Source organism: Equus caballus, chromosome 16, assembly GCF_041296265.1.
Source record: "Equus caballus isolate H_3958 breed thoroughbred chromosome 16, TB-T2T, whole genome shotgun sequence".
Lineage (NCBI taxonomy): Eukaryota > Metazoa > Chordata > Mammalia > Perissodactyla > Equidae > Equus > Equus caballus.
This window is the reverse complement of record NC_091699.1, coordinates 35,287,479-35,303,705: the sequence shown is the minus strand read 5'-3', so window position 1 is coordinate 35,303,705 and position 16,227 is coordinate 35,287,479. Positions and strand designations below refer to the sequence as shown.

Sequence of the window (16,227 nt, the reverse complement as noted above, 5' to 3'; positions counted from 1 at the left end):
CCAGGTAACGATCTGACTCCAGAAATTGACAAATGACATTTCAACCTGTTTGATTTCCAGGTTGTGGGGGATGAGGGGTGTTTTCAGACGGGGAGCATGAAAAATGCTAAAAAACAAAATGTACCTGATCTTGAAAAAACAAATATCAAAAATAAGCTTGAGAGATCAAGAACTAAAACAGAACAGAAACACAGTCAGTTCTGCCCCCAAAGGAGAAATGTCAGTTCTTTAAAGCATTGAAAGACTCACCCTTGAGACTGGAATTCTTAAATCAAGAAGAGTGTGGATTTAAGGAGTTTATCAATCTGTTCGCTAGAAGTGATGACAGAAATGAGATGTATTAGAAAGAAGCAGTGAAGTGGCCGTTTACCTTCTCATTTAACCTGGCTGTTGTCTTTGTTGCTTCATCAAATCTTCTCATTTACACCCCATCATACAGGAGGGATGATTAAAATGTCAGCCCCGATTCAAAGAACTGATGTATGGCAGAAACAAATATATTCATACGCTTTCTAGAAAGATTAATAGTAGCTGGTGCTAGCCTGCCAAATGCACATGTACAAACTTTCTATCCTATACATAAATCAAACACAAGGCATATGGTGTATTTTAAAGACTGCTGATGTTACAGTGATTTTAAATTACTCAGGTTCTGGAATAAACTATGTAGATGTTGACTAATGTGGCAATATATTCTGGATCTGCCTATATTAATTTAATGTTATAAAATGTAACATGGTATCAACCAAAAGAAGGTCTTAGAAATTAAGGAGAGAGAATAAACACATTTGAAATCAAGGGGTATGTTTCTAGACATCAGCTGTTTGCTAGTTTGGGCAAATTCACTACAATATGGTTCCAGTAATCGTGTAAATTAGTAGATTGTAATGAGACTTTATTTTTTGATTCACTCAAAAGTGAATTAATGGAAAAGAAAAACTCAACACATTGATAAAAGAAATGAAGGAGCAAATAAATGAAGTAGGAGAGAAAGGTGGTTTGGGACTTTCAAATGAGCAGCGGCTGAATCAGAGACGCTCCTGATGTACCCGGAACGACTTAAAAGTTTCCAAGTTGTCAGCCACAAAAACCAGCAATTATGCAAAAATCAGGGTTATTCAGAGTTAAGTTGGGCAGAGCACTGGATTAGAAACCACATAGTTGAGGTGAACTTTTCAGTCCTGCGGGCTGGCACCTTCCTACCTTTCGGGGAAGTGGTAAAAATGAGATGAGAGGTGCGTGCTGGTATGAAAACTGCTTTTTGTGAATTGCTAACTTGTCTATAAGTGCCAGGTATCATTATCATTATCATCATCATCATCCTCATCCTCATCCACATCCTCATCCTTACACTCAAGTAACTTCCTAGTACAGCTCGGTCACTGTTTAAAAAACAATTACCTGTACAGTCAAGTGATCTAGGTACAAGAAGAGACTTCAAAATTGTATCGGTGGAAATAACATTTTTAAAAATAAAATCTGCACAATGGCTTTTAGGAATGAATGAACCCTGTTCAAGAAGGGTTGACTGAGCATTTCGATCCACACCATTGCTCTGAATTTTGGATTTCCTTCCAACAACTCCAATCATTTTGATCACAGAACACACAGCTTCATGAGAGCATGAGAACACGGCTGCTATGACATAAACGAGCTCCTCTGTTGCCACAGAACCAAGGAGAGATGAAAGTTTGGTTCCTGATCTCTTTTCAGAGGGTCAGAATATGCCATGCATGAAACAAATCATGTTGGCAAGGATCAGGGAACAATCAATCTCACACTCATTATGTGAGATGATCCGTCAAGACTAGTCACAAATACATATCCGGGAGCAAGACATTCCAACGTTGTGACAAATGTTTCTCAGTGTGAGGTCCTGGGAGTTCTGGTGGGGCAGGGGGTGGCGGGTGCAGGGAAGGGAAAGAAGGAAGCCAAGTGTCTCAAGATTTAGAATACCTCACTTCCCTGAGACCCATAACCCCTTCATTAAAATGTAGGTATGTTGAGATATGTTTTTTAAGATGACTGTGGAGCTATTTGTTCCTGTCAAGTGTAGATAATCATATACATATTCATTCATTCATACATTCATTCAATACCTATTCATTCATGAATGCCTAGCAGGAGTCAAGTAATGTCTTAAATCCTAGGGTTACAGCTGTCAGCAAGTAGGCACAGGCCCTGGCTCTGTGGATTTTATAATCTAGTGAAAGAGAGAGAGCAACAAAGAAAAATAAATAAATACACAAAACAATGACTTGTGACAATAGTAATAATTGTGCTACCAGCTCTGAAGAAACGGGGTGATGCAGCAGAGTGTACACGGAGGTGTTGGGGGCTATTTAAGATAAGTGATCAGAGAAGCCCCCTCTCAGGAGGAGACTTGAATGAGACTGAGCCAGCCAAGTAAGAGCTGGGAAAAGAGCATCCCAAGCAGAGGGAACAGGAAGTGCAAAGGCCCTGAGACAGGAAAAGGCTAGGAGCGCTGAAGGCACTTCGGAAAAGAAGCCAGGTAGCTAAAGCATAGCAAGGAGAGGAGTGTGAGATGAGGTTGGAAGAGTGGTCGAGTTTTCTTTTTTTTTGCACGCACACTGTGCAGCCAGGGTCCGGGAGACTTAAAGGATACAGGTTTAGAAATCTTAATGGTTTGTAAAAGGCAGAATCTGATTTACATTTAAAATTATCACGCTAGCCATGCGTGTGTAACTTAATGTATAAACACAACCCTAAAAAGGCTGGCATTTGGAGAAATCAAAAGGCATTTTGAATGCATTTCCAAATATTTAAACAAAAACGATCTTCAAGGAGTAGACATTTAAAAAGCCCCAAATAGCCATCTGAAGTCCAGTAAGCTAAACAATGGAATGTGGTTTAAAAAATCAAAGAACAAAATAAACCTCGTACCTCCTCGTTGCACCAACAATGTGACCTCACTTCCCTTCGGACATTCAATCAGCATATCCACAACTTGGTTGTGAGTCAGTGCCTGCACGTTCTTCTTATTAACTTCCACTATAAGATCCCCTTCTTTCAGGCCTCGGCACCTTGGACTGTCAACAATCTGTTTCACCCTTTGGCCGCCACCACCAGGACTGTCTGCGATGGTAAAACCAAAGCCCATCGGCCCTTTGACTATATGAACAGTTATGAGTTCCGGCTGAGTGGCTATGGAGGAAGCCAAAGAGACAGTGTCATTGGGGTAACCATGGGAACCATTCGAAGCCACGTCAGCCGGGCTGCTTGGCCTGGCATCCTTCATGCCGTTGACTTTGCCTGTTTTACTACTGTGACTAGCTGGCGAATCGTAGGTCTCTTGCCCATTCACAATAATTGGTTCTTTATCCAAAATGGCCACCGAGGTCACTAAACTCGTATTGGGGTCATCTGGGTCAAAAGGCAATGGATAACCTCGGCAGAGTTCAAGGTCCACACTGGCACCAATGGGAATGGACTGAAAGATTTTCACAACTTGCGCATGTGTGTGTCCCAAAACACAGGTGTCGTTCACACTGACAATTACATCTCCTGCAAAAGGTAAGAGTTTGGGGGTTACAAAAAACACAGTATCCAGAAAAGTTATATCCATATTATAATATAAAGTCCTACCAATAGGAAGTTGAACTGCAACTGGATTTGGGGGTAGTATCATAGGGCACAAAGAAACTGCTTCTATTACTTATTTTAACCGCTAATAAGGCATTCTTTTAGCATCTAGTGTCTTCCCTGATAAAGAAAGTATAATGATCATTGAAAGAACACTAGGGCTTTATTCTAAAATAAATTCTCACTGCAGAAATCCGTTTATTCAAATAGATCTACATTTTTAGTAAATTACTACTTTATGTACTCAACAGCACCCTAACAGTTCCCCAAAGTTAAAATGGCCTCAAAGTTTTCAACTATACCAGGGGATACATTTATGTAGCAAAGGAATCTTGCTCATTTCCAAACTTATTAAAGGACATTTATAAAGTTGTGAAATCAAGATGCTGTTTGGTCTTGTTCAGATGCCAGGTAGAAGTCTCACCACACAGGACACGCTAAGGCCCTGTGGTGTCTCTACCTGTTTCCATCTTGCCGTCCAACGCGGCGGGACCATCGAGGACCAAGCTCTTGATCTGCAGAAACTCGTCAGGTTCATCCCCTCCAACAACCGTGAAGCCAAAGCCACGACTGCTTTTCCGCAGCTTTGTGTGAATGAACTTGCCTTTCAACTCAGAAGGGTTTCGTGTAAAAAAGGGTTTGCCTGGATTAAAACGAGAAAAGTACAAGGAATGTCAACACGAGTCGAAAGATGAATTAAATAAGAAATGACACAACTTACAGATAACTCTCCAAGTGCCTGAGCTGGGGCATTTGTGCATATAGGTGTCTTAAGAAGGTGCTCTCTTGATTTCAGGAATAAGGGTGATCCTAAGCCCCTGGGTTCAAGGAGGGTGATAAGGTGCATAAAGCCTGTCAGCATGAAGCTCTAAAAGAAAATATAAGCAAAGGATGGAATTGGTGTCCATCGGCTGACACACTTCCCTGGCGTCAGTTCATGTAATTTGACAGCAATTGAGCTGCCATGAGATCCTGCACAGAAAATGGAGTGGGTCTGTGTTTTGTGTCTTTTGTTTTGTTATAGTTTATATTTTATAATATGGCCTCCAATGTGGTGCCTTGGGCTTAGCTTCCACTTGTGAAACCAATTCAGCAAAAACTTCAGCTTGTAACCAAACAGAAAACTCATTGTGAAAATACACAGATATTACTAGGAAAACATATTATAGTCACAAAGAATAATTTGATAAAAATGCAGAATCACTACTTTCAGAATTAATAGTCATAACTTTACTTTGAACTGAATTCTAAATTCAACTGATTTTTCCTGTTAATTTGCATCTTTTAACCATCTATGAAATAGCCCAGGCATGTCCACTGCTAAAATTTATTATTTAAAAAAAACTTACGACATGTGTCTTAGGACACTTAAAAAAAACTAAACTAAACTAAATAGTCACTAACAAAAGCCATACAGCACCAAATTCGGCTGTCATTTAAAATAAACAGATAGCCAGCTAGCTAAATAACTTCCAAACATGCTACCAAAGGTTTTATTGTGTTTTCTTGATAACATTCACAAATAAAATTTTGTACACAAACCAAAAATTTTACTTTGGCTTTTATTAAGTGGGCACTTCTCTGTAATTGAGAAACTCACTAGAATCTCTCCAGTTATCCTAAATACCGTACATAATTCATGCTCAGACTCTCAACTCTCCTAATTATACTTCCTATCTCCTGCCCTTGCCATAGCTTCTCCACCTGCCCTATTTCTTTTCTATCAAAAATGTTATAAAAAAAAAAATCCAGGAGAAAAAGTCTCCATACCCCCCTGCACTAGAGCCTGGCACCCAGGAAGGAAAGTTATTTTTGGTTAACTATATCTCAAAGGCTTTTGTAAAAGGTCTCTGGGCACACATACAATTTTTAATTGCATATTTCAAAAATTTCTGACTCTTAAAAAGGCTCTTTTAAATTGCCTAGAGTCACAGGTCTGCTCACCAATCGCCTCCTCTGGTCTAATGCAGTCAGTCCCAAGGCAGGCTGAAAGTCTGACAAACTACAGGCCAGTCACCACGGCTAAAGAAAGGCAAGACCTAGCAGGATTCACCACGCAAAGGCACCAGGCACCAAGCCAAGGCACCAGGACGGTGATGTCAGCTGCAGTCGGGGCTTAGGGGGAGACAGCAGCCACAGCAATTATCAGATGGAAAACTGAGGACAGGTGAGACTTGACTTTGGGAGGTGTGTGAATGGTCTACATTCTTGAGGCTGAGGCTGTTAGGAAGTCTGAGGAGCTTCAGGGCAAGCACATCTCAGTTACGCAGAGACATCGACACCCGTCACCTTCTCAGTGAGGTTTCCTTGGCCACCTTTAAAAACTGCAATACCTCCTCCAACATCCCCAATCCCCCTTTCCCACTTTATTTTTGTCACCATCCAATACAGCAGACATCTGACTTATTCGTTTGCTGTTTTGTCTCATCCTCCCCCATTTCCACACAAGGGGGCGCTGCACTGCACACATCTACTAGAATGTAAGCCCCACGAGGATTCCTGCTTGCATATGGAGAGAGCAGAATACTGGCCATTTCATTCTTATGGGCTCCAAAAACTTACAACGAATGACTGAACAACAGCCTAAAGAATGAGATTTAACATGTCTTTGAGAAGGCTGGAAAGAGGTGGTTGGGTATTTAAGCTTTTTACCCTTATTACAGGCAAACTGAGAAAATGTGCCTGGCGGTTTATCTGACTAAATTTCTTTAAAGCCATTAGCATATTTGCGCTTAGAATGTTTTCAACTTAACAGAGACACGAGTAGAGCTTTGAAATTACACCAGTGACTTCCTTTTTTAAAGCTTAACTAGGGAGGGAAGATCAGAAGGTTTCCCATTTATGCACATTTTATTACGTTTTATGTATGAGTGGGTCATCAGTTAATGTAGCTATTGAAAAGAACTGCTTGTCTCCCCACAAGCAGTGGAATTGGAGCTCTCTGCTGCAGCCCTGTGGTGCATGTAATTTTCTAAGAGATCCTAGTCAGTTGACAGCTGTCAGATCTGGTTATGTATGAGAATCACTGGAGTAGCTTTTTAAAATGTACAAATTTCTAGGGTCTACCCTAGACTCAATCAATAAGGATTTCCTGGGTTTTGGCCCCAAAAATCTGCTCTTGAACAATCCACAGGTGCTTGTGTCCCTGACAGGTTGGCACTATTCTTAGCACTAGCGTTTAACTACTCAGACCAGTGCTGTACAACAGCATTTTCTGTGACAAAGGAAATGCTCTATATCTGCACTGTCCAATATGGCAGCCACTAGTCACACGTAGTTCTTCAGCCCTTGAAATGGAGCCAGCAGGACTAAAGAACTGAATTTTTAATTGTAATTAATTAAAATGTAAATGGCAACATGTAGCCAGTGGTATCCAGACTGGATGGCACAGACTTAGACTATGCAATGAGGTCCCCCACAAAAAACAAAACGACAAAAAGGCTTTAGCCAGAAGTTAAACTATTCCTCACGACAATGAAGTTTTTAAATCTGCGCTCTACTGGCTGTGTGGCCTTGGGCAAGTCACCAAACCTCTCTCTGCCTGAGTGTCGCAGGTGTAAACGGAGATAATGATGGTACCAACCTCACATGACAGTTGTAAGGAATAACTGTGACAGATCACACAGGTAAAGGAATTAGCGAGGTGCTTGGCCCATAGTAAGAGTTCAATAAATGGGAGTTGTTGTTCTGAGTGACAGTGGTAGTGCAGCGGGTGTGAAGGAGGGAGAGCTGCAAAGTGTCTCTCTGAGCTTAAGGTGGAAGCTGGGGAGTTTTCCTAATAGCAAAGCTCTTTGTAAATTATCATTTGCTGGGATGAGAAGTACGCTCTTGGTCAGAACGAAGTGTAGTTGAGCGGTAAACTTAGCAAAACTCATAGCAAACAATCTAACCAAGTGAGCTATAGAGCTTCTTCCTGACAGTACTATCAGGAGCGAGATCAAGATACTCCGGCAGCAGGCAGGTAATCGGAGGTGGTGTAAGCAATGATGATAAAGTCCAGGTTAACATTTCCCACAGTCATAGCTTGGAGTCAATGGGCATGGATTCTAAACTGGCTTGCCTGGCACTGATCCTATTCCAAAGACGATGACTGTGTTTGAAAGGTGAGGATCAACACGGAGACTGCACAGGAGAAGGGCTCTAAGAATAATAAGTAGTTCCTGGGAGGGTTCAGGGAGCCTGAAGATTCCCAAAATGCCAGGGGACCCAAGAGGGCTGAAGAAGAAAAGAAAAAAGAAAAAACACCTAGAAAAGGAGGAGACAGAATCTAAGATGAAGCCCCTAATGCAGATAAATACCATCCAGACTCTTAACTCAGTTGGTGCACTTAAGGATTTAGTGCTTACGACCTGAACCTTGAAAGCTTTAATTGATTTAATCTCTAAGATAATTCTTCGAGGAAGTTTGGCTGGTTATCATGCCTGCACGTATGCACGTGTACATATGTACTCTGTTTTCACTCAACAGTAAATTTCAGAAGCTAGAACTAAAGGGATTATGTCTAGATTGGAGATCCTACAGGGAAAAAGCAGTCTGCTGCTCCATGGGCTTTAAAATGTAAAGAGGAAACTACTGTTAAATAACTGGGCACTAATTATAAACTGTTAAATTTCTATAAATGAGAAGTATAAGATGGAAAGAGTGAATGTGACAGGGGAATTTAGCAAAACTTCAGATGAGTTGGAGTTAGGAAAATAAGGAGTGAAAGCAAAACGGAGCTGCACACAGAAGGAAGAGCATATGCAAAGGCTCTGACGTGGTCCACAGTTTCACCAGTTCGAGGAACTGAAAAGAAGGTTGGTATAGCTAACTTAACAGTGAGGGGGCAAATAAGATGACACGAGGCTGCAGAAGGGATTTTATATTTAAAAATATGAAGGAGGCCACAATCATGTTGTTATTAGTTAATATGTAGTTGTTAATATGTAGTTAATATGTGTTGTTAATATCTAGTTAATATGTTCTTTTAAAGTATGCTTTTTTTTTTGTTGAGGAAGATTGGCCCTGAGCTAACATAGGTTGCCAATCTTCCTCTTTTTTATTTTCCCCCTCCCCAAAGCCCCAGTACATAGTAGTATATCCTAGTTGTAGGTCATTATAGCTCTTCTATGTGTGATGCTGCCACAGCATGGCTTGATGAGCAATGCATAGGTCTGCGCCCTGGATCCAAACCAGAGAACGCGAGGCCGCCAAAGCAGAGCACGCAAACTTCACCACGCAGCCACGGGGCGGGCCCAAGTTAATATGTTATTATCTACTACGTTCTATCTTTATTAAAGCCATTATCACCATAAAAAAAGTACATCCAAGCCAGAAGAAATTATTTTACATCAATTGATAGTAATACAAATCTCATGACGATATCAACTAGCAGGGAAACAATGTCTTTTTATGAAAATTATAATGGAGGAATCAAAATTAGGGAAAGGAATTATTCTCCTTATCTTTTTATGTCTAATACAGTTATATCTCTTTAAAAATGTAAAGAGGAGGATAACAAACTTTTACAGCTGTTTCTGTACCACAAACATTCATTCCCCAACTCTATCAAATACAATGCTTGTTCTATTTTTCTTACTTAAGAGAAAAAAACCAAACCAAAAAACAAAAACCCTCAAAACTTCCTCTGTCATTTAAGAGTAATGGGGCCTGGAAGCAGCAAGATCCTGGAGTTTCCAATTTTCAAGCCTGAACCTCACTAGGGAGCTCACACTATTTGTGAATATAAATAAGTGAGACCCAGTGAAAGGTTGTAAAACATGCATAAATGTCAAAACTGCAGTAAGAATAGGGGATGAGAATTTAAAACTCAGTATCAAACCATCTTACATTTATAGGAAAATTTTGGTCAAGTGCAAACATGTTGACTAGAATCTTGAAATATCTAATTCTGAGTTTTCAATTTCTCTTATTTAACACAATACTAAATATCTGTGGTCTCAAAATCAATGGTTTGCAACTCTGGGATGGTTTTGCCTCCCAGGGGCACTTTGGTTGTCACAATAGGGGCAAGGGTGCTTCTGGCACCTAGTGGGTAGAGGCAAGGGATGCTGCTGAACATCCTACAAGGCACGGGGCAGCCCCACAACAAAGAATTATCTGGCCCAAAATCTCAACTGTGCTGAGGTTGAAAAACCCTGGTTTAAATTGATCGTTATGACAAGCAGTCATTATTTTTAGAGCATTACAAATAGCTAAGGAAATTCATACAGAAAAGTTTCTAATCTTTTTGACAAGTCTGATTAACAATACATTTAGAATTTCTATAATTACCGTTTTTACTATCAAAGGAATGAGTCGGGAGTTACAAGATTCCACTTTTTTAAGTATCTTTAAAAACATTAGATTTTTGAGCTAAAACTATGATGCAATTATAAAAAACACTTTACCCTGAAGCGGAGCTTCTCTGGCTGGCTCCGGATTGCTTGGGGGGTGGTTTGGAATTACAGGAGGCACAAGCGATGAATGGTCTTCTGTCCATTCTGTAAGAAAGAGAAGAAACAGTTTACTCATTTTACTTTAAATGGCTGGTTGACTTACTAGGATTCACCTTCTCTTAATTATAAAACTACTCAAATCAATAAAACCAGAGGCAGAGAACTTAAATTAAAAAGAAATTGGTATCTGACCCCACTCCATGTTAAGAATATCAAGATATTTCTCTCTGTCTCTCTCTTCTAAGACCTCTGGGGAAAGAAATATTGTGATATAACCAATAAATCTCCAGTTCTCTCTGGCTGGAGAGTTCAAAGTGAGACCAAGTAAAAAACATCAGGAAAGATACAGAGTCAACCACAGCCAGCCCAATAAGGGAGACACTTCTCTAATGCAACTGGGACATGGGCTGGGCTGCTGAAGCCTCTTTGTCTAAGGTGGTGAAGGAGGATTTCAGCAATTTGCTAAGGTGCTATTTCCTATCATCTCTGAAATCCAAATGGGACTCATTACCAATACTCCTGGGTCCTAACTATAGTCTTATTCACTTTGAAGCCCAGAAATAACTCACAGTGAGTGACCCCTGAGATGTATGCTAGAGTGCCTTTGCAGCTCAGCTAACATATTCGATTGGACACTCACATTCAATGGTACACTTGCACTCCCCAAACTATACTTTGTAACACTACCAAGTTTTACCAGCTCAGGAGAAATATTTAAAAGAACATTTTCTTTAAAATAGAAAAGAGATTAAGATAGAAAGGAGAACGTTTCATGAGGTGAATACATACACACACGCAATCACACATAACATACATGCTCACTCTAAAATATAGTCTATGGCAATGGTTGGCAAACTATGGCCAACCAGCCAAAATGGGCCCAATCCCTTTTTTGCGCAACTTGTGAACTAAGAATGGTGTTTACCTTTTTAAATGGTTGGAAAAAAAATAAAAAGAAGAATATTTCATGACACATGAAAACTATGTGAAGTTCAAATTTCAGTGTCCATACATAATGTTTTATTGGAACACAGTCATTCCTATTTGGTTACATATTGTTGACAGCTGTTTTCATACTACAAGGAGAAAGATGAGTAGTTATTACAGAGACCGTATGAACAGCAAGTCCTACTATATTTACTATCTGGCCACTTACAGAAAAAGTTTTTCAGCTTCCATTCTATAGCCTATATTTATTATATTCAACGTTATAATATGAGAAGTGTTATATTTGATATTCATATATTTGATATTCACATTATAGTGAGGGGGTTGTGAGCCTATTATTTTAAAAGATTGCCAAGAAAAACTAGAAAAACTTAAGCATCTATTAATTAAAAGATGGCTAAATGAAGTGGAGAGATTCATAAAATGGAATATTATACAGCCATTAAAAACCGTAAGGTAAATCTATATTAACCAGCTTTGAAATCCATGCAAGAAATATATTTAAGTGAGAAAAAAAAGTCACAAAACTAATATATATAAAAATTATGATCTGGTTTTTATTAAAATATGCATATTTTGTACATCCCTAGAAGTTTTCTGCACAGTGTTTATTGCTGAAGATGGGATGGGAGTAAGCAGGGGAGAGTTTAATGTTCTACATTCCTGAATTATTCATATTTTTACAAAGAGCATGAATTAACTTGTAATTTTTTAAAAAGCATTCAAAATTACCAGCTTTTTCTCATTCTTACATGTAATGTTCCTAAAATTAAAAGTCAGTTTCACACCCAGTAACTCCTCTTAACATGCTAAAAGTGGTTTGGACTTGGACACCTGTTGCTGTGCAAATGCTGCTGGGACAAGAGAATTCACCACCAGAAAGTTCCCTAAACTTATGACGGCTCCTTTCTAAATTAAAGTGGAGACTGGAATCCCTTTGAATTGGGTCCCCCACTTTAGCTGTCTGGGTTCTGGGCAGGGAGAACTCTAGCAGAAGCTCTGTATTCCTCCCGCAAGGAGATCAAGTTCCCAGCACGGCAGGAGAAGGATGTGATCGTCATGGAGGCCTCTTCCGACCACACGGGGGTGTGAGCGCCCAGGCTTCGCCTCGCTCCTCCGCCCACAGATCAAGAGAAAGCCAACCTTCTGGCTGCTGCTGTTGCTGTTGCTGCTGCTGCTGCTGCTGCTCAATCTGCTTCTTCCGTTTGGCTTCTAAAACCGGGTTCTCATATTGTGTCTTCCTGTTGATGTGGCTGAAGCAGAAGGCAGACAGTGTTCAGTTAGGAAACATTTCATCCCATGAGCAAAATGCCAATCAGGCTACGTCCCATGATTAGAACTGAGCAGAGCAGTTGGTCTGAGATGTTGACTATCTTGTGTCAAAATGTGCAGTTAGAAAGAAGAAATAAAAACGCATGGTTTCCACTATTGACTTCTTGTATGTACCAAGAATTGTGCTACCAGTTTTACACGCATTTTATTTTAAAATCCTCAATAAATGCCAGGAGGTAGGTCCTATTTATATTCATCTTTTATGGATAAGGAAAGTAAATTTCTGAGCAGTTAAGTAATAACTCACCTAACATAATGTAGCTAGTAAATAGTAAAGAGGCAAGCAAGCTCGGGTCTGTCTGCTCTCAAATCCCAGGATTTTAACCACTGACTCACTCAAATGTCTAAGGAATCACCTGACAGGGGACTGCTTTAATTCACCAAGAATTAGATTGTAGAATTATTAAAAAATGAGATTAAAGTGGAGACGTGATGTTGTCTGTAACATTTAATGCAAAAACTGCTGTGTAACTTTCTACAACAGAGTCTGCAGAAGCATGAGCACTCATCCAAATGACGCAACGAAAACAAGGACTCCAGCAACATCTGTCAACTACTGTGATCAATAGACATGGAGGCAGGATTAAAAGTATATGCCTTAGGCAAAAAGACTCCAAATGCAGCTAACCTAAGCAAATGTGATGTGCTCAAAGTGACAAAGACCCAGATACTTCAGATGGCTCCAAAACTAATAAGGCTATGGCAAAACAAAACTACACATACATACGTGTACATCCGGACATATAAATATATATTTTTTTGCCATAGCCTGTATGTATATGTATATACACACACATCATACAAACATACACACACAAGCATATGCATATTCACAGATGTATTTTTTTCTTCATCAAAATCATACTTCATTAGAAGTTTTGGAACATACCTATTATGTGATTATTTAGAACTTGAAATATTTTTTAAAGCCAGGCTTTATGTTTTAAAGCCAGGCTTGTCAAATAGGGTGGACTAACTTATTACCCTTAACTCCTGTTATAGGACTACGTGTTTATTTCCTAATTCTTATAGGCAATTTCATGCTAAGAAATAGTCTAAGAGAACAGGCATGTGGATCTGAAAAGACATAGGAAGGAGAAGTATATAGTAAGATAACACGCTTCTCAAACCAAGTCTCTCATCCATCAAAGCTGTCGTCACTTGTTCCTTTTCTCTCTTAAGGCACAAATTATTTGAGGGAGACTTAAAATGAGCCCCAAAAAGGCAGAAACCCCACTGTACATCTGTGAGAAAGAGGATCTGCAGAGCACACAACAGAATTTTATATGATGAGGGTCAAAGAAATGCCTGAGCTTGCCTTTCTGAAGTCCCAAATCATCAATCCTTCTTGTCAGGTCAAGAGGTGGTAACATGAGTATTGGCCAAGGACACTTGCTAAACTGGACTCATAATTTTTTTTTAAAGATTGACACCTGAGGTAACATCTGTTGCCAATCTTCCTTCTTTTTTTTTTTCCTTCTTCTTCTTCCCAAAGCCCCCTAGTACATAGTTGTATATTCTAGTTATAGGTTCTTCTGGCTGTGCTATGTGGGACGCCACTTCAACAAGGCTTTTTTTTCTTTTTTCTTTTCTTTGGAGGAAGATTAGCCCTAACATCTGCCGCCAATCCTCCTGTTTTTGCTGAGGAAGATTGGCCCTGAGCTAACATCTGTGCCCATCTTCCTCTACTTTTTTATATGTGGGACACCTGCTACAGCATGGCTTGATAAGCAGTGCATAGGTCCGCACCTGGGATCCAAACTGGTGAATCCTGGGCTGCCAAAGTGGAACATACAAACTTAACCACTGTGCCACCAGGCTGGCCCCTCAGCATGGCTTGATGAGTGTTGCCATGTCCGTGGCCCAGGATCTGTACTGGTGAAACCCTGGGCCACTGAAGTGGAGCACGTGAACTTAACCACTTTTCTATGGGGCCAGCTCCTCATAATTTTTTATAATAAGATGCTGAGCACTTTACGGCCTGGCATTTTTGCATCATATATTCTTATCACCAGGATATTACACAAGTGACTTTTCATTGCCAGCATCGCGAGGGATAGAAAGCTTGCCAGTTATCTTCACTGTGGCAGGTGGGATTATGATAATAGAATATTCATATGGTATTTGTTTCTTTCAAAAGGATCTTTTATTAGTTATTTCTCATTTTTCTCAGAGGAAATGATATAGAGCGTATTTTTTCAGTGTTTAATCTCTTGAGTTTCTTTTATTTTTTTTTAGTATCATCCTACCAACAGATGGTTCTGATGAAAGGCCAAAGTGTGTGCCCAATGCTAGACTAAGGTACATAATAAAGAGGTCATGATAAGGGTTTGAGACACTTAAAGATGGAGAACAGGAGCCATGTCTATGGTCCTCAGGCAAGGGAGAGGCAAACAGGCATAGAAAATCTTGCAACTTAGGCTAGTTCTCAATTTCCTTCTTAATCTTGCCAGTATTTCATACATTATTAACATGTGTCTGATCCTTTTAGAAAGTCTGAAGTAATAAATAAGTAATTACTGAGAAGTTCAGACATTGGCAGGGCAAAATACACAAAACAGGTCTTCCTCCTAAAGATAAACAATGCGTATTCATCTGGTCTACGGAATCCTTGCTTTGCTCATTCATTCACTGATTCACCCATTCATTCAACTAACACTTATTAAGAACCTGCCATACACCAGGACAATTTTGGGCCTTGGTAATACAGTGGTAAACAAAAGACATGGATCGTGCCCTCGCGAACTGTATAATTTACCATCTTCAAATTCACTTAATATTTTCTCATTCGTTGAAATATACATATGTATTTTCTTTACAAAATCAGTATTACATTATTATTTAGTTTGTACATTATAATGGTGGCAAATTCTGTTCAGAATAAATGTACATAATCACAGAGGGGTGCAAACTAAATGGTGGATTAAGAGGCACTTACTCTACATAGTAGATACCATAGACAGGGTCTTCAATCTTTTCCCAACCAGCAGGCAGTTCTGAAAAGTGAAAGAATATTTAGAGGAAGAAGAGCATATCCGTCAAGGGCCTAGGGATTTTCAACACTTGAGTTAGGCAAAAAGAGAAAGACTCATAAAGATGCGTTAAATCCAATTAAAACTGCATATCCTAACAAAAAAAAAGTGAGAATTATTTTTATGAGTGTATTTTTCTACATGAAGAGCAATTCTTTACTGATATTTTGTGCAAGCAAATAAAACAATAAAATGCAGCTTAGGTGTCTTCCTTCTAAATGAACTATTAAATTTTAATGGAAATATAGTTAAAATTTGCTTTGAATACCTAGCTCCTATCTTAAATATTTACCATTTTCGCATTTTCTTTCTAGACTACCTTACCATACAAGCAAAAATGGATGAAAATTAATTTTTTTTTTCATTTTCAATACAATAGTGCTGTTTTGGCTCTACTTGGAATAAAATAAAATTTGCATCTTGTTTTTTCTTTGTTCCTAACTGAAATGCTACCAACTATATAAAAATCCCCACATGGAGTTGGGTTTTTGAAACGCACCCACCGATCACTCGATTGCTACATTTTGACAGGCCCATTTTCACCAGCACTTTGCCTACGAAAGCAGAAACACAGGTCCTGCATTCTGAGAACTCACTACCTAAAGCGGAAGATTTTATTCCTTCAAATGTGGTGGAAAAATGGCATTGAGGGATATATGTGCCTTTCTGAAAACTCAACTGTGCTCTACTGGGCTTTACCTCATAAGGTTTTGTATCAAAGGTCAGAACGTTATTAACTAGTTGACAGTAAGTTCTGTTATAACAGGAACCTATTGTAAAAAAGCCCACTGTACCAGATAATTTGAGTTGGTGAAAGAAGCAACTAGGTTGTGTTTCATGTCATTAAACAGTTCTTTTAGGCAGAGCAGCAATTA

At 39.4% G+C, this 16,227-nt stretch overlaps 1 protein-coding gene across 50 annotated transcripts in view; it reads right to left on the bottom strand.

Moving 5' to 3' along the window:
• MAGI1 (membrane associated guanylate kinase, WW and PDZ domain containing 1) overlaps window positions 1-16,227 on the bottom strand; it is a 597,491-nt gene that overhangs the window by 67,474 nt on the left and 513,790 nt on the right. For all 50 annotated transcript variants that reach the window (XM_070238662.1, XM_070238674.1, XM_023621197.2 and 47 more), the window contains 5 exons: window positions 15,259-15,316; window positions 12,132-12,241; window positions 9,993-10,085; window positions 4,064-4,246; window positions 2,905-3,525 (listed from right to left, as the gene is read on the bottom strand). In XM_070238662.1, coding sequence (XP_070094763.1) covers window positions 2,905-3,525; window positions 4,064-4,246; window positions 9,993-10,085; window positions 12,132-12,241; window positions 15,259-15,316 — 1,065 coding nt within the window. The remainder of the gene's footprint in view (window positions 1-2,904; window positions 3,526-4,063; window positions 4,247-9,992; window positions 10,086-12,131; window positions 12,242-15,258; window positions 15,317-16,227) is intronic.